At 37.9% G+C, this 23457-nt stretch overlaps 2 protein-coding genes across 3 annotated transcripts; one reads left to right on the top strand and one right to left on the bottom strand.

Annotated features, from left to right (window-relative positions):
* The first annotated feature begins 2316 nt into the window (after positions 1-2316).
* On the top strand, positions 2317-13624 carry SSB (small RNA binding exonuclease protection factor La). 2 transcript variants are annotated; one of them, XM_070422782.1, is made up of 12 exons: positions 2317-2423; positions 3971-4042; positions 6067-6170; positions 6260-6434; positions 7109-7216; positions 7304-7404; positions 9778-9849; positions 10166-10208; positions 10570-10710; positions 11263-11449; positions 11580-11711; positions 11994-13624. In XM_070422782.1, exons 2-12 carry the CDS (start codon positions 3980-3982, stop codon positions 12080-12082), a joined length of 1215 nt encoding a protein of 404 aa, XP_070278883.1. In that variant the 5' UTR covers positions 2317-2423; positions 3971-3979; the 3' UTR covers positions 12083-13624. The 2 variants fall into 2 exon arrangements, with proteins under 2 accessions (XP_070278883.1, XP_070278884.1); XM_070422783.1 differs by lacking the exon at positions 6067-6170 and having other exon boundaries at positions 2318-2423.
* Positions 8047-20454, bottom strand: METTL5 (methyltransferase 5, N6-adenosine). The gene is made up of 8 exons (XM_070422784.1): positions 20257-20454; positions 19993-20146; positions 17742-17856; positions 17231-17412; positions 15959-16041; positions 14269-14320; positions 12565-12614; positions 8047-12185 (listed from the first exon to the last, which is right to left on the bottom strand). Exons 2-8 carry the CDS (start codon positions 20099-20101, stop codon positions 12147-12149), a joined length of 630 nt encoding a protein of 209 aa, XP_070278885.1. The 5' UTR covers positions 20102-20146; positions 20257-20454; the 3' UTR covers positions 8047-12146.
* Positions 20455-23457: the final 3003 nt, after the last annotated feature.

Genomic DNA, 23457 nt, shown 5'->3' with positions numbered 1-23457 from the left:
TTTAGTTTTCAAGTGCATTTTGTGACTTTGTATTCCCTAGTTGAGGTTTTCATCTTGCATACATGTACTATTTTGAAAAGTAGTTCTAACTGGGCATCTTTCCATAGTGACATCTGTGGACCTCTGTGTGTTTATTCCATAAGTTACAAATAAGGATGTTCTTGGCCATAGCAATGGATGAGCTGAAGCTTTGAAATACTTTTTCAATGAGGAAACTCAAAGTTTTATGAGAAAACATCTGCAAAAGTATATTAGAAACCATCTGTGGAAGTAGCACGACTCATAAGTCCAGGATCAGGAACTTTCTCATCAGATTCCATCCCTATCTTTCCCATTCCTTGTCTGTAAAAACCAAACATTTAGAAGAATTTAATATGAGGAAAAGGAGAGCTACCCAGGCAGTTGCCCAGTGTCCCAGTCTCCTCAACTTGTAAAGCAGCTTTAGTTCTGGCCTTGGGGGAGAGTTTGCAGCCAGTTTTTTTTAAATACTTATTTTTTAAAACATTTTTATTGATTTCAGAGAGGAAGGAAGAGGGAGAGTGGGACAGAAACATCAATGATGAGAGAGAATCATTGATTGGCTGCCTTCTGCACACCCCCTATTGGGAATCAAGCCCTCAACCCAGGCATGTGCCCTTGACCAGAATTGAACCCGGAATCCTTCAGTCCGCAGGCTGACACTTTATCCACTGAGCCAAATCGGCTAGGGCTGCAGCCAGTTTTTTGACTGGAGAGACACCTTGCCTTGTACTTTTTTCCTGATGAGCAGGTAAATCCCTGTTGACAATAGTAACAATAGAATCCATAAGACACTGTGATCCTAACACTCTTCTGTTCAAATCTCATGATGACACCTATAGGGGTGGGCAAAAGTAAGTTTACAGTTGTGAGTATAGGAAATGGGGTTTATTCTTTTAAGTTAATAAAGCTATTATAAATCATAACCTGCATGTCTTTCCACATGAACAACTGTAAACCTACTTTTGCCCACCCCTATATTTCATTCCGAGTTAAAGTCCTTACAATAGCATACATGTATGCTATCGTAGACTGATGCAAAGATGGGTACCTATATGTTCAGGTAAAAAGCTCAGTCTTGCCCAGCTGGTGTAGCTCAGTGGTTGAGCATCGACCTATGAACCAAGAGGTCACAGGCTCAGCTCCCAGTGAGGGCACATGCCTGGATTGCAGGCTTGACCCTCTGTAAGGGGTGTGCAGTAGGCAGTGAATTGATGTTTCTCTCTCATGGATGTTTCTATTTCTCTCTCCCTCTCCCTTCCTCTCTCTCCAAAATTGATGAAAATACATTAAAAATAAAAATATTAAAAAAATAAAAGCTCAGAGTCTTGCCCTGGCCAGTGTGTTCAGTGGTTAGAGGGGTCACAGGTCTATTGTCAGTCAAGGGCACATATCATGGTTGCAGGTTCAATCACCAGCCCTGGTTGGGGTAAAACTTTTTTTTTTTAAAGAATAGTTTATTGACTTATAGCAAGAAGAAGGGAGAAGAGAGAAACATCGGTGTGAGAGCTAAACATTGATGTGAGAGCTTAACATCAATCAACTGCCTCCTGCATGCCCCCTACTGGGCATCAAACCTGCAACCTGGGCATGTGCTCTGACTGGGAATCAAACCAGCAACCTTTTGGTGCATGGGAGGATGCCCAACAAACTAGGCCATACTGGCTAGGGCACAGTATTGTTTATTATTTCATTGTTTAATTACACCACAACTTAGTTACCTGTTCTTGTTTGGTGGACATTTAGCTAATTCCCCCCCTTTTTTTTGCATTTATACATTTCTATGAGTATTCTTGAGCATGTTTTTTTGTGCACAGATGTGAAAATTTTCCTAGAATATATTATTAGGAGTGGATTTGGGGTCGTCTGCTATACACATTTTAAACTTTAGCAGATATTACCAAGTTGCTTTCTAAAATGACTGTACTGCCCTGGCCAGGTAGCTCAGTTGGTTAGAGCATCTGATACGCCAAGGTTTCTGGGTTCGATTCCCAGGCACATACAAGAAGCAACCAAGGAATGCATCAATGCTGTAAATGGATCAACAAATAATATTTCTCTCTCTCTCTCTCTCTCTCTCTCTCTCTCTCACTCACTCAAACACAAACACTTGAAAACAAATATTTACACTAACATCCTCTATCACTCTGCCGGACACTGCAACCCAATTTCCTGGGGAGGGCAGAGGAGTAGGGGCGGGACTACAGCCGCATCATCACGCCGCGCCGGCGCCCGCCAGCCTCTGCGCCGCCGTAGCCGCGCTGCCGTGGCCGCTCGCACTCGGCGCAAGGGCTGCCGGGACAGTCCCCATCTTCTTTGCGCGCGCGTTAGAAGAGGCGACGCCGCGGCGGCGAGGCGTTCTCAGTGATCGTGTGGCCCGGCTCTGCGGGACCGGGACCTTACAGGTGAGCAACTCCCGGGGCTAACGAGGAGGGACCAGAGGCCCCGCTTTGCGTGGTGCACCGCGGCGCCTTCCCTTTCTTTGCTGCCTCATGCTGGGCGCCTCGGCTTCTCTCCTTCCTCAGGCTGGGGTCCTGGGCCGCGTGGGCCGCGGCCGGAGGCGGCGCGCTGGTCCGGGAGGGGAGAGGGCCCCTGAGGGGAATGCGGAGCCGGGGGTTCTGCGCACAAACAAGAGGTTGGGAGCCGAGCGAGCCAGGGCTGCTTTGGGACGGGTCCGTGGCGGGGTCTTTGGACAGAAGCTGCCCGCCTCCCCGCTGCGTCTTTAAAGTGTCCTGCTTTCGCGGCCTTGCGGCGGCGCCTCGGACGGGCGTGGGGGCCCCTCTGTCAGTTCCCGGGGCGAGGGTTGGCGCGGCGGGACTCCGCGGGGCTCCTGGGATCCTGTGGGACCGAGGGAGGCCCGGGGATCGGGGCTGTAGGTGTTCCGCTGGCGGAACTCTCGGGTTTCTAGGGTCTTCACTCACTCACAACAAGGCTTCTGTGCGAAATGTTAGCTGTGGCTAATATCTCACGTCTTGTTTACATTCTGTGGAGGACTGTGATGAAGCGAAGTTCCAAAATTGGGTCGGCTGAGAAGTCTGGTGGGGCCTAGATCATTCTTTACCCCCCCCCCCCCCCTTTGTTTTCTAAGGGCCCTAAGTCATGGTAATAACTTAGGGATGTAGACTGCGGTCGGCCAACCAGTGCATATGGTTGAGCAGACTTGGTAGTGGAATGCGCACCGGATAAAGCCCTGTTGCCAGGGCTGGCAGTGTGCATCCATCCAGGTTACTGGGGAGCAATTGCAGTGCCCGCGCCCGGCCTCCGAGGACCGTGCCATGAGGGGCTCGGCTAAGGGCAGAGACACTTCCGCACCGTGCGGATGACCGGACGGCTTCACGGCGCACCGGAGGCCAGCAGCTCCAAGCGAGGAGCCGTGGTTTTGTGTCCCTCGCACACCAACCTCACAGCCTCATTCTCCCCTGCTCTGCTAAGCCAGAGACTGGTTAGTTATCCGATCAGTGATGAGAGAATGAGAAGGCGCGCTGTACCCCAGCTCTGCAGGCCCTCACGCTGTCATTTCGTCGGCTGCTTCATGGGCAGCATCGAGTTGGGCCCTGGCAATAATAGGTGATCTTTTTTTCACCTGAAGTTATGATACTTGATCTTTGCTGGTAAAGGTTTCAGTAAGTCAGACTGTGACTAGTTTTAAAAGGAATTTGACCCACAGCAAACAAGTGGGGCCGAGATCCATAAGGAAGATAACCACTTGCTTTGTTACAGAAGATGGAGCAGTGATTCACTTACTGAAAGGGGTGTGCACCTTTTCACTTTCCCACCACTCATTCCAGAGTTTTCTTTTGTTGAAATTTGAGAATGGAGTAGAGGAACTAAAAATTACTCACTTCTTTTTAAAGAAAACAGTGGGATATTGGTAATTTTAAAACATTCTTTTTCTGACCTTGAGTTTTGTGCTAAAAAAACAACAGTAATACCAATTCGGGAAAATTTACAGGTGGCCACAATGGCTGAAAATGGTGATGAAAAAATGGCTGCCCTGGAGGCCAAAATCTGTCATCAAATTGAGGTATGATCCTTGTACTATTCAACTGTGGAAACGAGCCCTTTGAAAGGAAATTTAGGGCCTCAGAACAAATACAGAAAGAACATTTAATTTCGGTCATATACTGACCCATTATCCAGTATTTGGCTTGTCTTTGATTCTTGGAATCAGTTGTACATATAATAGTACAACTGTTTTATATTGGTGGAGCCAGTTCATGAAACCCGAAGACTGCAGGCATTTCAAAAGATAACATTGTAGACTAATGTTACTTACCTTTTTTCTTTAGTTTCCTAGTCTATAAAGTGCGGATAATAGCACTTTCCTTGTAAGGTGGCTGTGAGGGTTACATGTAATAAGATGGAAAACGTACAGCAGAGTGCCTGGCACTTACTGAGTAGCATCATTCTTTGTGAAGTACCTTCCCTGTTAACTAGCACTTTATATCTGTGAGGATCTTAGTTGTTATTCCTGCCCAGATAGTTCTCGGCGGTTGTAACTTTTAACAGAATATTTGTTTGCAGAGTCCACCTAGCATTTTTTTAAGCTTTTGTATTTGTAAGTTGAAGCTTTACAATAATGGCTGCTGTGGGTAATGTTTTAGTTTCTATTTTATGTTTTTACAGAAAAACTTCATATTATTTGGTGTGTTTTAAGTTTTACTTCTTTGTCATTTAAAATTTCCTATATTGCAATATTTCGTACTAATTTCTTTAATTGTGAAGAAAATTATAAATTATTTTGTGTTAATATTTAGAATAATACAAAGAAGCACATAGGAAACATTAATGATGTCCCTTCTATACTCTGTCACCTCTCAGATCCCACCCTCCTGAGGTAATTGAGGTTAAAGCCCAGTGAATACACTTTTACACTTTGGTCAGTGCTGACACTAACATAGTTTTTAATTCCTTCCCTTTCCTCCACCAAACATGGGGTGCAATATACCCCATTCCCTGTTTGATATGTAGGGTATTTCCAGTATTTTAGCTATAACAGTTTTATCATGATATCTTTACATATAAATTAATAAACATGTTTACTGATTTAAAGGTTATACACATTTTTTAAAAACTTTCAATAATTAAGGCCGATTTACATCTCTGCCTGCATGACCATTTCTCTGTATTCAGGACAATATTAGGTGTACTTTTTAGAATTTTGGCCAATTTGTCAGGTGAAAAATGCTATTTGATTAATTTATATTTCTTTGATTAATAATGAATTGAACTTATAGTACATGTTTAGTTTTAGTAATTTTTTTAATGTCCTTTATTCATTTTTTTATCGGTGTTTCCTGGGGTTTTTTCTTCCAGACCCTTGATTCCTAAGAATTATTAATAGACTTATGTGTTTGTCTTATTTTTGGCATCCCAAGTAGTCATACTTGGGCCTTTTCATGTATAGTTTTTTCTTGTTTTTATACTGAGAAAGGGTGCTTTTATACTTAAATTAGATATACACTTTTAACTTTTAAAAATTAGAGTGATTTACCAGTTTATTCCAGGTTTTAAATTTATTCTTTGCACACTGATTTGAAGCAAGAGGTTTTTTTATATACTAAATCCTTAGGTATGTTTTTATTTGTTGTTGACCTATCTGTTAATTACATTGTTTAATCAATTTTTAATTTTTAGTTTTACCTTTTTGTTAAATTTGTATTATAAATATTTAATTATGGTATCTTTAGGAGGAAATATTGCCGCTTAAATTCTGACATGTATTTTTTAAAATATGTTTTTACTGATTTTAGAGAGAGAGGAAGAATGAGGAGGGGAGAGAGAAGAAAGAGAAACATTGATTTCCTGCCTCCTGCACACCCCCCCACTGGGGGTCAAGCCTGAATCCAGGCATGTGCCATAACTGGGAATAGAACTGGTGACCTTTTGGTGCATGGGACGACACGCAACCAAACGAACAATACTGGCCAGGGCATGACATGTATTTTTAAAGAATATAACTTAGTGATGTGATAGTAATTAAAATAAAAACCCTCCAGAGTTGGAGTATTATACAATGATCTGAAATATATTGTAATTATTTTGCAGTATTATTTTGGTGATTTCAATTTGCCACGGGACAAATTTTTAAAGGAACAAATCAAACTGGATGAAGGCTGGGTACCTTTGGAAATAATGATAAAATTTAATAGGTAAAAACCTTTTTTAAAAACCATCTTTAGATTTTCTGTTAACAAGTGCTAGCACTAAGTCTTACAATGTTTTTACACATATTCTTCAGGTTAAACCGTCTAACAACAGACTTTAATGTCATAGTAGAAGCATTGAGCAAATCAAAGGCAGAACTCATGGAAATAAGTGAAGATAAAACCAAAATCAGAAGATCTCCAAACAAACCCCTCCCTGAAGTGACTGATGAGTATAAAAATGACGTAAAAAACAGATCTGTTTATATTGTGAGTGGGCCTTTAATGCAATTAATTATAACTTATTTATTTAGAAAGAGTGGATGATAGAGTTGGTGAGAATAAGGGCTCAGGGATCATAGCTTCACTACTTATTATATGTCCCTCACCACCTACTATATTTTCTTAATCTCTTTAAGCCTTATCTTTATAAATGGGGATAATATTTTTACCTTATAGAAGTGTTGTGAGAATCAAATGAAAAACTCATATACCATTGGATAAAATATTTAGCATATAAACAACCCAGTGCATATCACTTGTTCTTACTTGTCATCAGCTAAACTTGATAGCAATTTTTTTTTAGTATATTAATTTTTAAGTATTTTTTATTCTGGAAAATTTCAGACATACAAGAGTAGATTGGATATATAATGTATAATTTTCCAGTTGTAACAGTTAATACCTGATTAATCTTGTCCTGTCCCTGTTCCAACTGGATTATTATTTTTTTTTACAACAACTGGATTATTTTGAATTGAATCCCAGATAAAAGAGTCACTTTTATTGTACTAGATAGCAATAGCTCTTAACCAGAGCTGTCAAACATTTGAGGGAGGGAGGGATAGATGGATATCCTGACTTCATTTCAAGACAAAAGGATTCAGAATTTCTGGATCATAGTTTACCTGAGAAGTCATTTGTACATTTCTTCCTACTCACAGAAAGGCTTCCCTACTGATGCAACCCTTGATGACATAAAAGAATGGTTAGAAGATAAAGGTCAAGTACTAAATATTCAGATGAGAAGAACATTGCATAAAGCATTTAAGGTATGGTTGTATGATGTAACAGACTTTTTCTAGTTGAAAAATATATGGGACATAACTAAAAAAAAATTTTTCTCCCCCTTTTAAAAGGGATCAATATTTGCTGTATTTGATAGCATTGAATCTGCTAAAAAGTTTGTGGAGACCCCTGGACAAAAATACAAAGACACAGATCTGCTAATACTTTTCAAGTAAGTCTTTTTGCTGATGTTTCTTCTGGCCACTTAGTTATGTGGAATTGACACACTGGGGTAAGGAATATGGAATAGCCTCCTCTATAAGTCCAGTAGTTTTGGTATCTATAGGATTCTTTGAGAAATGCTTGAAATTTGTTTAGTGGAAACTTAACCCTTTGAGAGTACATAGAAATGTTTATTAATACCTCTTCTCTGTTAGCAACTAGTAAATGAGGCTAAGTTTTAGAACTTATTTTGCATCTAAAATTCATAATCAGGCTGGATACTGAAGTTTGGGCTTATGGTGTTAGAGAATAAATCACTGTACAATTTTTATCTGTTCTTCTCATAGTCTATATGCCTGTATTTTATATAGTACAAAGGATTTGGATCACATTTTTTACTGTGTGTCTAAAAACTTGGACAAACCAGAGCATTTGCATGATAAAGTTAAATGGAGGACCATTGTCTCCTGCTTTTGCATTACATAGTATAATTTTTCTCTCTTTACCGCGACCAGCACAGCTAGAGAGTGGACTAGTCCTGTGTAGGGGCAACAGGGGATTGAAAAAAAGAAAGAGACAGACACAGAGACAGTATAGAAAACTGGGACCAGGTCGGACGCTGCCCTCCAATGAAGAGACAGTGACCCAGAGCTGGTGCAGCACATTTATTATAATACAGCATGTTACCAGAAAGTTTTACTGGAGTTTAAGACAAAGGAAATTATGTGAAATCATGGTTAAGGATCAAGCTGCAATTCTTCATTCTTGTGGCTCCTTTGTAATTGTCACTCCTGGCTGAGTCCATTCCTGGCACCGGGCTGAACTTAATGAAACCCACCCCCTGGCGCCTGAGCTAAAGGTTAGGCCGACAACATACCTGCCTCAGGCAAGGTATGTTTCCAGGACGTGGCTCTGCCGATGCCCTGGACTCAGCCAACAATCAGCTCATGTGCCTTCCCAGGCGCTCTCTACAACATAGTATTCTAAATATGCTGTGTACTAAACTGGACTTAGAGATGCACTATGATGAATCATGCTCAGTGTTATATTCTCAAAAGTGTTTTTTCTTTTTTAAACTTCACCCGACGATATGTTTGTTGGTTTTTAAACAGAACATGATTATATTTAATACACAAGTTTGATACAACCAAAAAGTAAAACAGAGTAAAATAATAACAAAAAAATATGGTATTTCATTTGCAGTGCATGAGAAATGGTTAACATCTTTATGACTTATTTTGTATCTAAAATTTTCATAATCAGCTCTTAAAAACCAGTAACAGACACTATAATGCAAGGAAGCTGGAAAAAAAATAAGTGATGATTAAGCATATACAATGATTTTGCTGAGCAGTAATGAAGAATAATTTCTCTATAGTATCACAGTGAGCAGAATAAAGAACTGACACCTAATAGTCTTCAGTTTTGAATAGTATTGTACAGTTTGAACTCAAAAACTGGGAGGCATATTGAGAGAAGTATCTATAATTAGGGGCCCAAGGATATGTTTTTACTGATTAGACTGGGGGGTCGGGGTGGACATCGATGTGAGAGATAGCATCTGTGTGTTGCCTCCCATATGTGCTCTGACCAGGGATTGAACCTAAAACTTAGGTATTTTCCCTGATAGGAATTGAACCCACTACCCTTTGGTATACAGGATGACGCTCCAACCGAGCCACCTGGCCAGGACCCCTCAAGAAATATTTTTTAATGTGATTTTTATAATTGTTCTTATTCTTGGGTCTTTGAGGGATTTTAGAATTTTCTCCTTTTGTGAAATGAACACTAGAAAACTCTGAAACTTACATAACTTCTAGTTTACTTTTAAAAAAACATGAATGAGCCCTAGCTGGTTTGGCTCACTATATAGAGTGTCAGCCTGTGGACTCAAGGGTCCTGGGTTTCCAGTCAGTGGCACATGGCCTGGGTTGCCGGCTCCGTCCCCAGTGTGGGGCATGTAGGAGGCAACCAACCAATGATTCTCTCTCATCTATGTTTCTATCCCTTCCTCTCTGAAATCAATAAAAAATATACCGTAAAAAATACATGAATAATAAATGAAAACCAATATGAGATTGTTAATGGATATGGGATTTCTTTTGGGGGTCATGAAAATGTTTTGAAATTAGATAATAGTGATGGTTGTACAACCTAAATATATTAAAAGGCATTGAACTATACACTTTAAAACGGTGAATTAATTCTTAGTAAATCTGTTATTTAAAAAATGTAAGAGTAACTTCCTTGATATCTTTTGAATTTTTAGGTAATTATGTTGATGGGAAAAAAAGTAACATTCCTATGCCATGTCTTAAATAATTAAAAATAATTTGAAATCTTTGTTCTCATGAATTTAGCCTCTATATTTTGTGTCCTTTAGGGAAGATTACTTTGCAAAGAAAAATGAAGAAAGAAAGCAAAATAAAGTGGAAGCTAAATTACGAGCTAAAAAGTAAGTAAATAGAGCTAATAGAACATTTTAATTCCTTAAATCTTTTCAAAGGTAGAGAGTGGTTCTGGGAAATGGGGCTGATGATGAGCTTTAAAATGAGTAGCAATAGGCTTACTTACCTTTTGCTCATGAAACATTGGGGTCTTAAACTGCCTTGATAATCTGGGGGTCACATTGTGTGTGCTAGCATTAGACAATCAGAAATTCTAAGGACTGGCTTTGGTTAAGTTTAGTGATCACGATCAAGGTTATCTTTACCATGATTTAATTTTCTCATATAGTAAGTGGAAAATTCTAATTATATTTTTATTTGTAGAGAGCAAGAAGAAAAACGAAAGTTAGCAGAAAATGCTGAAATGGTAAGTATATATTACTGATATCTAAGCAAATCTGTAGTTGACATTACACTAAAGTAATAGCCAAGTACTATTGGCTAAAATTATTATTTATCCAGAGATGATTTAATAAACAGAATTATATAACTAAAATATGTAACTAATTAAATATTACTTGTTGGAGAAATTAGTTAAATCAAAAGCCATTGTAGAACAGCGGATGAAATGTACCAACTATTAAAGTACTTAAAAATAGCATTTTAGTTTCTAGTCTTTTCCTTGTATAGGTAGAGAGTGGTGTAAGCTATTTCTGATTTGGGGTTGCTTTTTTTATCTTTAAATTTGGGGTTGTTTTTAAGAAACTTTTATTGCCTTGTTTTTATAGAAATCTCTAGAAGAAAAGATTGGCTGCTTGTTGAAATTTTCAGGGGACCTAGATGATCAGACCTGTAGAGAAGATTTGCACATCCTTTTCTCAAATCATGGTGAAATAAAATGGATAGACTTTGTCAGAGGAGCAAAAGAGGTTTGGAAACATTCATTCATATGCTTTTATGCCAATGTTGAAAAATCCACAGAAATTTATCGTTTAGATGAAATCATTAGTAGAATCATTGCTTATGCAAATAGCTTCTCTTTAATTACTTGTCCATTTTGTTATTGCTTTGACTCCATGTGATACCTGTATTTTGTTTAAAAAATATATTTTTATTGATTTTTAGAGAAAGGGGAATGGGGAGAGACATATTGATCAGCTGCCTCCTGCACGCCCCCTACTGGGGATGGAGCCTGCAATCTGGGCAAGTGCCCTGACTGGGAATCGAACCAGTGATCTGGTGCATGAGTCTACTTTCAACCACTGAGCCATATTGGCCGGGCAATACCTGATATTTTCTGTTATGCTGTAAATAATTGTTGGATCAGTGACTGCAAGTTTTGTAGTATCTTCCTGATGTTTACTAAAATTCATTGAAACTGGTAATGGCATGGGAGATTTTGCAGGCTAGGAAAACTTACTTTGAAGGTATTAACTGTGAGACTAAAAACTTAAGGGTGTGGCTTTTTGTCTTTGATGTAGGGAATAATTCTATTTAAAGAAAAAGCTAAGGAAGCACTGGATAAAGCCAAAGATGCAAATAATGGTAACCTTCAATTAAAGAACAAAGAAGTGACATGGGAAGTACTAGATGGAGATGTGGAAAAAGAAGCATTGAAAAAAATCATAGACGATCAACAAGAATCCCTCAGCAAATGGAAGTCAAAAGGTTATTCTTATTTTTTTCTGAGAGTTTGGATATTTACTCATTTGCTTGAGTAAAAAGTATAATAGGTGTTCAAAGACAGTGACAAGATATTTAAAACATTTCTTCACTGATTTCTCAATCGCCTCTTTAGGTCGCAAATTTAAAGGAAAAGGAAAGGGAAATAAAGTTGCCCAGACTGGGTCTGCTAAAGGAAAAGTACAGTTCCAGGGCAAGAAAACTAAATTTGATAGTGATGATGAACATGAAGAAAATGGTGCATCTGGTAAGTTTTTCTAAGTCCTTTGGTACTTACATGAGAAATTATTTGTGGGAGAGAACAGTGATGTGGTTTTTCAGTTTCTGTATGAGTGGCATTATTGGATTGCAATTTACCCTGGTTGTGCTGTTTTTACAAATGGATAACAAGGATGTTTGGAAGTTAAGGTTAGAGAGCAGAAGGTCTGTACTACAAGAAAAGCCTTTTCTCATTGGTAATTGTGCTCCTTACTAAAATAGAGTAATCCTTACAATGAACTTAATAAAAATTAATTCTGTTATTGTGTAGGACCAGTAAAAAGAGCAAGAGAAGAAACAGACAAAGAAGAACCTGCATCAAAACAGCAGAAAACAGAAAATGGTGCCGGAGACCAGTAGTTTAGTAAACAAATTTTGTATTCATTTTAATTAGGTTTTTAGCTGCATTTGTCTTTGGTGGCTTTTAAAAAGAAAACCGAATTAGGTCCACTTCAATGTCTACCTGTAAGAAAAGAAAATTTTTTATTGTTTAGCTTGTCTTTTTGTTATCCAAATGAGGATTTTTTTTTAATGTACAGTTGTATGTTATTCAGATGATTCAAATATCAAAAGAAAGATTCTTGTACTAAATTGCCTTTGTAATATGAGAGTGTATTAGTACAAACAAATAAAATGTATACTATATAAAAAGAGCAAAAACTTAGTTTATTTTTTCTTTTTCTGTCCAAAGTATTTGAGAAATAATTTATCTTAAACTAGAGTATTGGCTGTGGATTATAGGCTGTTCCATAATCTATCTCCCAGGCTGGCTTTCTGTATTTACTCAGGCAACTTGATAACATAAGAATTAATTACTTAATTGTAAAGTTCAAGAGACTTACTGATTTCTTTTTATGAAATTTGTATGATGCCGGCAGGTCATATCTCAGCTCTATAAAAAAAAAAAGCCACTTCAGGATAAAAACTATATTTCCAAGCATTTAACCACCTTTGACTAAAAAAACCCCACGAATTAAGAAAGCACTAAATGCTGGTAAACTGAAGATTTTAGACCTGTCACTTTAACTTGGTATCCAAGGACTGCCATGTATCCCCAAGGTTACCCATGGCAAGTTGAGTTTGGCATTTCTGCTATTTTGGTAATTTATACCAAAATTTGAGGTTATAGGGAAGAGTTTAGAAGCATAACAAGTGGACAAAAGTATATCCTATGAAAATGATAGTACCTTCCTATTTTTAGTTTCCTAATCAATAGCAATCTCATACCTATTTAAGTTTTATTGTCTGGATTTTAGTAATGGTAGTAAGTAGCCATGTATTTTCCTACTATGCTCTCAAATGAAAACCAACTTTTTCATATTCCTTTCTAAAGTATAATGTAGGTCCTCCAAACTTACTACTGATCCATTTTAGCGGGATGGCAATGAGTCTACCTATCCCTTCATATTTTACAACATAAATTCTAACTATAGGTCACAGCTCTCAAATTTTAATGTGCATTGAGGCGCAAGTTATAATTCAGTAGATCTGAGTGGAGCCTGAAATTTTGCAAGTCTAACAAGCTCCCAAGGGATGTCAATGGTCATCATCTAAAACTACATTTGGAGTAGCAAGGCTCTGGTTTGGTATTATACTGGAATTGTTCTAAGGTGCTCCATGTTGCATATTCCAATAACTTAAGTTACATAAGGAATGACAATACTGAATATAATAGACTGACCTTTTACACATTATATTAAGAACAGTAATAGATCAAGTTATATGGTTAACACCATCGTGCTAGTTCATAGTTTATTATCGTGTAAAAACATTTCCCCTTATTGTACTCTTATTTCAGACTTTTCAAAATTATTTGGATTACAGTTAGCTTCTAGTTGTATGCTTTCCCTATTTTAATGTTTGTGAATATTCAGTTTACTAATAAAAATGTACCAAGCATGATTTACTCAGTGTGGATGGTTATATTCTATCCCCTACTGAAAAAAAGCTTCATGTTATTTGACTTCAGGGGCAATTAGAAAATTGAAAGACAGGTGATCCAGCCCTAGCTGGTTTGGCTCGATTCCAGTCAAGGACACATGCCTGGGTTGCAGGCTCAATCCCCAGTAGGGGGTGTGCAGGAATCAGCCAATCAATGATTCTCTCTCATTGATGTTTCTCTCTCTCCCTTCTCTGAAATCAGTAAAATATATATATTAAAATAAAAAAGAAAAGGCAGCAATAGTTTTAAAAAAAGGCGATCCAGGCATAATCTGGTGGTATTTTCCATGAATGGATTTCAAACTGAGGTCTGACCAACTCTAAACCCAAGCTTTTCAGTCACTGAAGCTATAAAGGGTCTGAGCTTGGAGTGACCAAATACTTGGGTACTATTAGAAGTTTTCAGTAAAATGCAATACATAAATTGGGACAGTCTTAGACAAACATTGATACCCTGCCTTTATTTACTACCCATGTGCCACACTAAAAAACGTGATTTACACTATCTTCTTAGCACCTGTATAAAAATTCTGGTTTGGCTAATGCATTTTGGCTTTCTTAGATAGAATTTAGATTTGTTTTATGAGAAACTTAAAAACTCTTACCTGCAATGATGTCTATCTTGATTTTCCATTCTGCAGCTTTCTTTTGAATATGCTGAACATAATAACATGTTAATGTGAACTGATTTGTAAATATTTTTAAATTGCTTTTTACTAATACTTGGTATTAAGTTTTCAAAAAATTCAAGCTTTTAAAACTTCATTAGAATTTAGATCCTTAAATTTTTTTCAATTGATTGGATCACATTTAGAAAATCAAGCCATTTCAATATATTTAACCACCTGAGCCAAATTACATATTTAAATAAAATCCAAGTCACAAAGTTATTATTTAAGAAATAACATCAAAGTGTACAACGTAACCATGGTTTCTGCAGCATTATTTCATCAATAATATATAACTATCCTGGAAACCATTCAACAGAGATCTATGTACATGGTCAGTGGCAGTAGGGGATAGTAGTTAAGAACATGGTCTCTAGAACCACACAGCCTTGCATCTGAACTGCTGCTCTGCTACTTACCAGCTTTGTAACCCTGAGCTACTCATTCTTTTTGTGCCTCAGTTTCTTCATCTGTTAAATGAGGATAATAATGGTATCTTTCATCTGATTGTTGAGGAATATGAAAAGTGCTTTGAACTGTCCTGGCACACAGTAAGTACTAAATGTTAACTACTCATAGATCTAAAATTCTTGAACTACTTCATAAAATTTTTGGTTATAAAAATTGCTTTATGAATTTTTAAAAATATACACAACATTTCAACATAAATGGAAAAAAAGTTGCCCATAATCCCCTAAATAAATTATGTGCATAATTTGCTAGAAATTTAGAGATATTAATATTTGGAGCCCTAACCGGTTTGGCTCGTTGGGTAGAGCGTCGGCCTGTGGACTGAAAGGTCCCAGGTTCAATTCCGGCCAAGGGCATGTACCTTGGTTGTGGGCACATCCCCAGTAGGAGGTGTGCAGGAGGCAGCTGATCGATGTTCCTCTCTCATTGATGTTTCTAACTCTCTATCCCTCTCCCTTCTGCTCTGTGAAAAATCAATAAAATATATTAAAAAAAAAAAAAAAGAAAAAAAAATATTTGGTATAAGCATTTTATTCATGTTGATAGTATGATTAACATCAATGATGTTAAGTCGGCTCGCGTGAATTGCGCGTACTCCGCGGGAGCCGTCTTAAACTCGGTTCATATAGATTTGCGGTGGAGTGCGGGAAACGTGTAAACTCGGGCCGATTGTAACTGCATATTACCAAATATTTCATTTCAATCGAACCCATACTTCAAAAGATATAGGCATTTTAACGCGCCATCTTATATTTTGGCGGGAAATTCACCCGCAACCCAAGTGTTAAGCTGGTTGATAAACTAACTTTCCCTAAATTTTAGGGAAATATTTTCATTATAAACAATACTGACACTGTGTGTGTGCATGTAGTTTTTTCTTGAATTTAATAAATAATCCTAGTTTGGGTATATTTTCCCATTTTTGAAATCTAGAATTTCTGTATAAGAATACAGACTTGCCTGGCCAGTATTGCTCAGTGGTTGAGTGTGGACCTATGGACCAGGAGGTCACAGTTCAATTCCTAGTCGGAGCATATGCCCAGGTCCTTGTCTAATATTTACATTTATTTACCAGTAAATACATTTCACAGCAAATCCTTACAACACTCATGATTTCAAAAATAAATGACAGAATATCATGATGATTTGAACTTACTTCTCTAGTTGAGGATTTGTGTAAAGAATATACTGCTGTTCTTGCCATTTCCAAAGCAGTCTTCAGAAATGCCATATCTGTTCCTGTTAACAGTAGAAAAAGCTCCAATTTAAATTATATACCTGTTATCAAAATAGAAGATTAAATTAATACCAGGTATTAATAAATATGAAAATAGCCACTTCAAATTCTGCAAAAAGACAGAGTATAAATAAGTAAAACATCCAAATATCTTATAAGTTGATAGAATAAAACCAGAACTATAATGTCGTATTTGAATAAGGATAAAGTAAAAATTTTAGTATCATATTCCAAATTAATAACTTTCAAAAAAGGGAGAAAGGAACAGAGTAGTAATTAGAATCAGGTGGGGGTGGGGGTTGCAAGGAGGACTTTTTAAAACTGCATGTCCTTTCCTCTTCCTGATTTCCTACCCTCCTTGCGCACAGCATTCACACAAAAAAAGCCACAGTGAGTCACTGTTATTGAAAGAGGTTCCAGCCCTAGCCGGTTTGGCTCAGTGGATACAGAGTCAGCCTGAGGACTGAAAGGTCCCGGGTTTGATTCATGTCAAGGGCACATGCTCGGGTTGCGGGTTCACTCCCCAGTAGGGGGCGTGCAGGAGGCCGCTGATAAGTGATTCTCATCATTGATGTTTTTATCTCTCCCTCTCCATTCCTCTCTGGAAAAAAAAATAAAATAAAAAAATAAATTATATATATATGGGGTTCTAGCCTTGGCTGGCATGGGTTAGTGGTTCGGCCCAAGAATAAGAGTCTCGAGTTCTATTCTAGTCAAGGGCACATACCTGGGTTGCAGATTCCCCACCCAGGCTGGGGTGCGTGGGGTAGGCAACCATTTGATATGGGTCCCTCACATGGATGTTTTCTCTTTCTCCCCCCCTCACTTCCAATCTCTCTAAAATCAATGGAAAAAATATCCTCCAGGATTAACCAAAAAAAGAAAAAGAAAAAAGGAGGTTCTATGTGAAAGTATAAAATACTTTATAGGATTCATAATCATTCATAAAGGGCAGGTAAATCATTGTTGAAACCAGATGGAGTATAAAAATATTTTTTTTCATTTAATACAAATTTGTGAAAACAAAGATTAAAAAATTCAATTCCCTATCCATGCATTAAACAAATTGAAATTGTAATAACTATAGATAAGAGATTGGTTTATTTACTGTAGAGTGATAAAAACACTTAACCTAAACAATCAACAAGCAACTGGTTTTTAAAACCAATATATCTGAGTTTTGTTACTAACCTTTATTATTTTTGGTTCCAAAAGGAGGATTCATAATTACTGTATCAAACGACTTGGACATTCTGTTAGCTAATGAGCACACATCACATTGAACCATGTCAACATTTGTTAACTCAAACTCTTCCACATTCCTATTAAATATTTCCAATGCATCTTCATCTATGTCAAATCCAACACACAACCTATAAATACAAAACATAGACAAAGATCCACTATTTATGGCTTCCAAGTCAAAACAATAACAATAAAAACCATAACTCAACTGGCAAAGAGTGAGTGTTACCTTTCAACAGCATGATTTACCAATCTGGCAGGGGTTGGAAACTCAGGTTTGTATACAAGGGAGACATCTGCCTGCTGGTGTTACTGGTTTTGTTGTTGTTGTATTTTTTTTTAGTTCTGCTCGTTCAAAATTAACTCATTATACTATAGAGTCCCATAAATATAACCAGTTGATCCTATTTATGCTTATTAAAGCCACCCCATACCAAATAATATATACTGGACCTACCCTGCTCCTAACATTGCAGTTCCGATGCTGAGTACTCCACAACCACATCCTAGATCTGCAACCACTTTATTTTCAATGTCATCATATGTGTTATGAATTGTATAGAGCATACATGCTAAAAAAATCAAAAAACATTAGAGAATAAGTAAGCAAGTTGATGACCAAAATCCAATTTGTGCAAATGACTCTTTAAAACAATTTGTATTTCATTATCTAGTTCTCCCCCAAATGGTACCCTAGAACATAAGGCATAATACCTTGGTATGTAATACAAAGTCTCACACACAAAAATAATAAAACCCATATCAGTGGTTCCCCAAAATTAGTCTCTGCTGACAATGCCAAGAATGACAAAACTTTGAGGTAAATGAGAAAAATAAGGTCAATGTTTTTCCCTTCAACCTGTTTAAAACATTGCCATCCACACACATATATCAGTTATCTTTGATGTTGAAATATTTTTATGAAAGGATGGGAAGAGTAAATAGGTTTTAAAAATATCTTTCCCTGTTAATATATAAATTTGGCAATGCTATATCGGTGTCCAAAATTATTTTGAAATTTTACTGATTTGTGAAATCTGTAAGTCCAGGAACCACGCATTAACATTAAAATGGCACAGAACTTTTTTGCAACAAATTTGTCACCAGGTACCATAAGCTTAAACTAGAATGGGAAAGGAAAAAACTAAACCCACAATACAGCTTTTAGACTCACATATTTAGACATATATTTATGATTTACAGACATATATTCATAATCTATTAATACAGTGGTTCTCAACCTTCCTAATGCGGCGACCCTTTAATACAGTTCCTCATGTTGTGGTGACCCCCAACCATAAAATTATTTTCGTTGCTACTTCATAACTGTAATTTTGCTACTGTTATGAATCGTAATGTAAATATCTGATATGCAGGATGTATTTTCATTGTTACAAATTGAACATAATTAAAGCATAGTGATTAATCACAAAAACAATATGTAATTATATATGTGTTTTCCGATGATCTTAGGCGACCCCTGTGAAAGGGTTGTTCGACCCCCAAAGGGGTCTCGACCCGCGACCCACAGGTTGAGAACCGCTGTACTAAGAAGACCTGATAGTACTATTGAGCTGTAGAGCAGAAGCTACTGAGATTGGAAAGGGATATTTCAAATACACAAAGGTCTGGTATATGCTGAAGGTTACTCATGAGTAAGATCACTGATATCTCCCTATGGATATATGAACCCTACAAGGATTACTGGCCATCACTGATGCCCCAGGATCCAGTTTTATCAAAAATACAATTATGGGACATCTCAGGCCGACTGTGCTGTCCTGATTATAGCTGCAGGTGTTAGTGACTTTGCAGCTGGTAAAGAATTAGCACATCCATGTGCATGTTACAACTGGCCTTTTAAAAAGCTGAATTCCACTTAGAAACCCTATAACCTGAGATATTAAATAAGTCATTAGCTAAATTGAGTGAACTGGTCTTAATATTTGGTTGAAATTATGACAGTATGTTGGAGTTAAGTTCCTTGACATTCACTGGCAGCTTAGAACAAAACCATGTTGGAGCTGGATGAGTTTCCTCCTTGCAGGTGTTGCCAACAAATTAATTTTCCTAAGACTCCCCAATGACTTTGATAATACATTTATTAAATATGAATGGTTTTTCCTGTATTACTGGTATCAGTCTCTCAGATCAAGCAACACTACTGATTCTCACTCAGATCATTTTTAAAATTGAAATGCATCTTCATAGTTATATAGCGCTTATTCTGGATTTGTTAAAAGACCTTCAGCTAGCCAGCTCTAGTATTCATTTCTAGGACAGAGTATAGCATAGAATCTGTGCTGACAATTCCTTGCAGAAGGAAATTGATCCTTATTTTACAAATATTTACTGAGCTCCTAACTAGTATCAGAAACTCTTCAGGCACGGGGAACTGTGTGAAAAAGCCCAATTCTTTGCCCTTGAGGAGTTTACAGTGTAATGAGAGAAACAAACACATTAAAAAGATATCTGACAGTATTAACGGCATGCAGAAGCCAAACAGTAAAATGGCAACGTGTGTATCTGTGTGTGGGGTGTCTTTAGCTGTGGTGTCAAGGAAGTCCTCTCTAACGTGATACGTAATCTTTCAGCAGATTTCCTCTGGACGTTCTTTGTATGTAAATAACTGTCCTCATTTCATTATAGAGTGAGCAGACAGGACTCACCCACCCGAGAAGCAAAGGCGTGGTCACCAGCCGCCCTACCTGCAATGTGTGGCCTGGTGGGATACTGTTCTAGGAGTAACTTGGGCTTTTCGAATCCATCCACTTGTTGCAGGCGACTCTCTAGTTCTTTAAGTCTTAATTTCTTCATTTTTTTTTTTAAAGTGTGGGTTCTCAGGGTTTAACGGCACCGGATCTGCAGAGAAATTATTTAACCTGAATTTCCCGAGCCCCCAAGCCCCCGCCCATTTTTCAGCGCCGCTGGCCCAGGGGCCGGGCAGGGGACGAATGGCGGTAAGGACACACCGGCCAGGCCGTGTGCGTCTCCTCCCGGCGCTATCGGCGAGCGGAGTCTTCCGCCAGCCTCTGAGCAGCCTGCCTCCAGGGTATCCCGCGCCGATCTCAGGATCCTCGATCAGCGGCGGCTCCAGCCCGGGTTTCACGCACCGCATCGGCGTATTTCAAGAGGTTGCTAGCGCCGTGGCTGGGGCCGGAAGCGCCGCTAACCAGGCGCGCTCGCGTTCGTCCCAGTGCTCCCTCCGAGCTGCAACCGCGGCCTGGCTCACGGGTTCCGCTGGCGACTCCGTCCTCATCCACCTCCACTCCGCCCTTCTCGCAGCGCCCCAGCCGGGCCTCCCCTCCACCTCCGCACCCCCCCCTCCCCCCGTTACACTCAAAGGATAGGGGTACAAAGAGGGTGAAAATGATGGGGAAAGAGGGTGAAAGTCACGGTCACTTTGTTTTAATGCCCAGTGTAGCCCTTTCTGTCCTCAATCTCCCAACTCCCCTCTCAAAAAGCAGCGATCTCCTCACCTTTGCCCCCTTGGTCATGAGCATGCCCTATTTATTATAACTTTGTTTCCCTCTTTTTAGGTCACCCGTGTCACTTACCTCAACTCTCACAGGGTAGTGATGTCAGAGAAGCCCAAAGAAGAGAGAGTTTAGATGAAGAAATAGGTAGTAGTGTGAAATGCTGGAAAGAGGTCAGGCTTTCATAAGAGTAGGAGCAGAAATCAACTTGTAGTGGATTTTGAACGGAATGAAAGTTTCGGAAGTAGAAAGAATACATGTGAACAAGTTTTAAGAAATGTGGCTACGAAAAGGGGAGTGAGAATTGTTGATGGATTTGTAAGGTTAGGGGAAGCTTTCGAACAGGTTAAAGCTAATAGAAAGGTAGGGATTCAAAATACAAGAAAGAGGATATTGGATGGAGTTAGGATCCTAAGAGGTAGATTCTGTGCTTAAGTGAAAGCATTGCCTTTAATCTGCGAAATGGGCCTTTCTTTTCATTATTTTAAAGGAAGAAAAAGAGGTGGTTTAGCCTGAGGACTGAAGAGTCCCGGGTTCAATTCCAGGTTGTGGGCTCCAACCCCAGTAGGGGGCGTGCAGGAGGCAGCTGATCAATGAGTCTCTCTCATCATTGATGATTCTATCTCTCTTTCTCCCTCTCCCTTCCTCTCTGAAATTATATATATATATATATATATATATATATATATATATATATAGTGAAAATAATATATATATAAATACATGGATGGATGAGAATGAAGTAGAGGAAGTGGTGTCTGAGGCTGCTGTTTCCTGTGAAAAGTAGAATTCAAAGTTTATCTGTTGTAAGGATTAAATAAGTTAATACATAAAAGTTCTTACACATAAAGTTAGTACATAAAGTTCTTTGTCACATAACACATACCCAATAGTTGTTGTTGCTGGTATTTGTTGAGAGGGAGGCGGCTAGAGTAAGGAGTTTGAACCAAATGGATAATTGAAAGTAGCCGGATATATGGAAAGAAAACAGACCTATATGTGGTTGAAAACATTTTTTCTATTAAAAATTTGATTTAAAATTTTTATTTTTAGGTAATTGTAAAGTCATATACAATCATAAGAAATAACACATAGAGATTCTCTATATATTTTACTCAGTTTTCCCCAATAATAACATTTTGCAAAACTATAGTATCACAACCGGATATTGACAGATACAGTCAAGACACAGTATTTCCATCACCACAAAGATCCTTCGTGTGGCATCATTTTAGCTTCCTATAAGCAATGTATGACCAAGTTCCTATAACCAAGTTCTCCATATCCTCACCAACACTTATTATTTTTCATTTTAAAAATTATAGCCATCCTATCAGGTATGAAGTAGCAATTAATTGCGGTTCGATTTATATTTCCCTGATGAACATTTTAAAATATGCTTCTTGATAATTTCTATAGCTTCTTTGGATAAATAACGATCCAAATCCTTTGCTTATTTCAAAATTGGGTTATTCATGTTTTTATTGTTGAGTTGTAAGAGTTCTTTGTGTATTCTACATACTTGATCCTTAGCAGTTATATACTACTAGTCTGTAAATATTTTCTCCCATTCTGTGGTTTGTCTTTTTAAAAAAATAAATTTTTATTGATTTCAGAGAGGGAAGGAGAGGGAGAGATAGAAACATCAGTGATGAGAGAGAATCATTGATTGGCTGCCTCCTGCACGCCCCCTACTGGGGACTGAGCTTGCAACCCGGGTACGTGCCCTGACTGGGAATTGAACCATGTCCTCCTGGTTCATAGGTCGATGCTCAACCACTGAGTCACACTGGCCGGGCTATTTTATTCTTTTTGAAGCAGCTGTGAATGGGATTGTTCTTTTTAGTTTCCTTTTCTGATAGTTCATTATTGGTGTATAAAAATGCAACTGATTTCATTATTTTGTATCCTGCTACTTTACTGAACTCATTTATCAGTTCTAATAGTTTTTGGTATAATCTTTAGAGATCTCTATATACAATATCATGAAATCTGCAAATAATGACAGTTTTACTTTTTCCTTTTTAATTTGGATGCCCTTTTATTTCTTCTTCTTGTCTGATTGCTGTGGCTAGGACTTCCAGTTCTATGTTGAATAAGAGTGGTGAAAGTAGACATCCTGTCATGTCCCTGATCTTAAGGGAAACACTCATAGTTTTTGCCCATTGAGTATGATGCTGGCTGTGGGTGAAAGTCTGTAACTCTTAACTGTTTCTTTTAATAAATAGAAATTTTAAATTAACTCATTTTGTTCGTCTTTTATTTTGTGGTTAGTACTTTGTTTTTTTCACTCCCAGATTATAAGTAATAATAATTGTAGTAACAATAATACTGTATTTGTAGATTAGGTTATAATTTATAATATGCTTCCATCAGTGTGTAAGCTCAGTGTAAGGATCATTGTATGTGAATGGTGTTCCCTAGATTTGTGTCATGCTAAGCCATGCCATGGACCATGTGTTTTGTTCACAGTAATTAGTAGGAGCTCAACAAACACTTACTGAATTAATTTGCTGCATGAATAAGGCAGTAGATGAAAATCTTCTGGCCTTTAGTAGGGATGAAGAGAAGGAAACTTTCCTTGGATTAAAAAAAAAAAGAATGGAGGAAAAGAAAAGTAGGACAACTTGTAATGGTATTGAATGATAATAAAAAAAGACCCCAGAGAGTTGTGAAGCATTCATAACCTTGGAAAAG

This window comes from Myotis yumanensis, unplaced genomic scaffold (assembly GCF_028538775.1).
Source record: "Myotis yumanensis isolate MYYU_CA2020_CCGP unplaced genomic scaffold, mMyoYum1.0.hap1 SCAF_8, whole genome shotgun sequence".
NCBI classification, from domain to species: domain Eukaryota; kingdom Metazoa; phylum Chordata; class Mammalia; order Chiroptera; family Vespertilionidae; genus Myotis; species Myotis yumanensis.
Note: the sequence above shows the minus strand (reverse complement) of the source record. Positions and strands in the feature narration are given on the sequence as shown.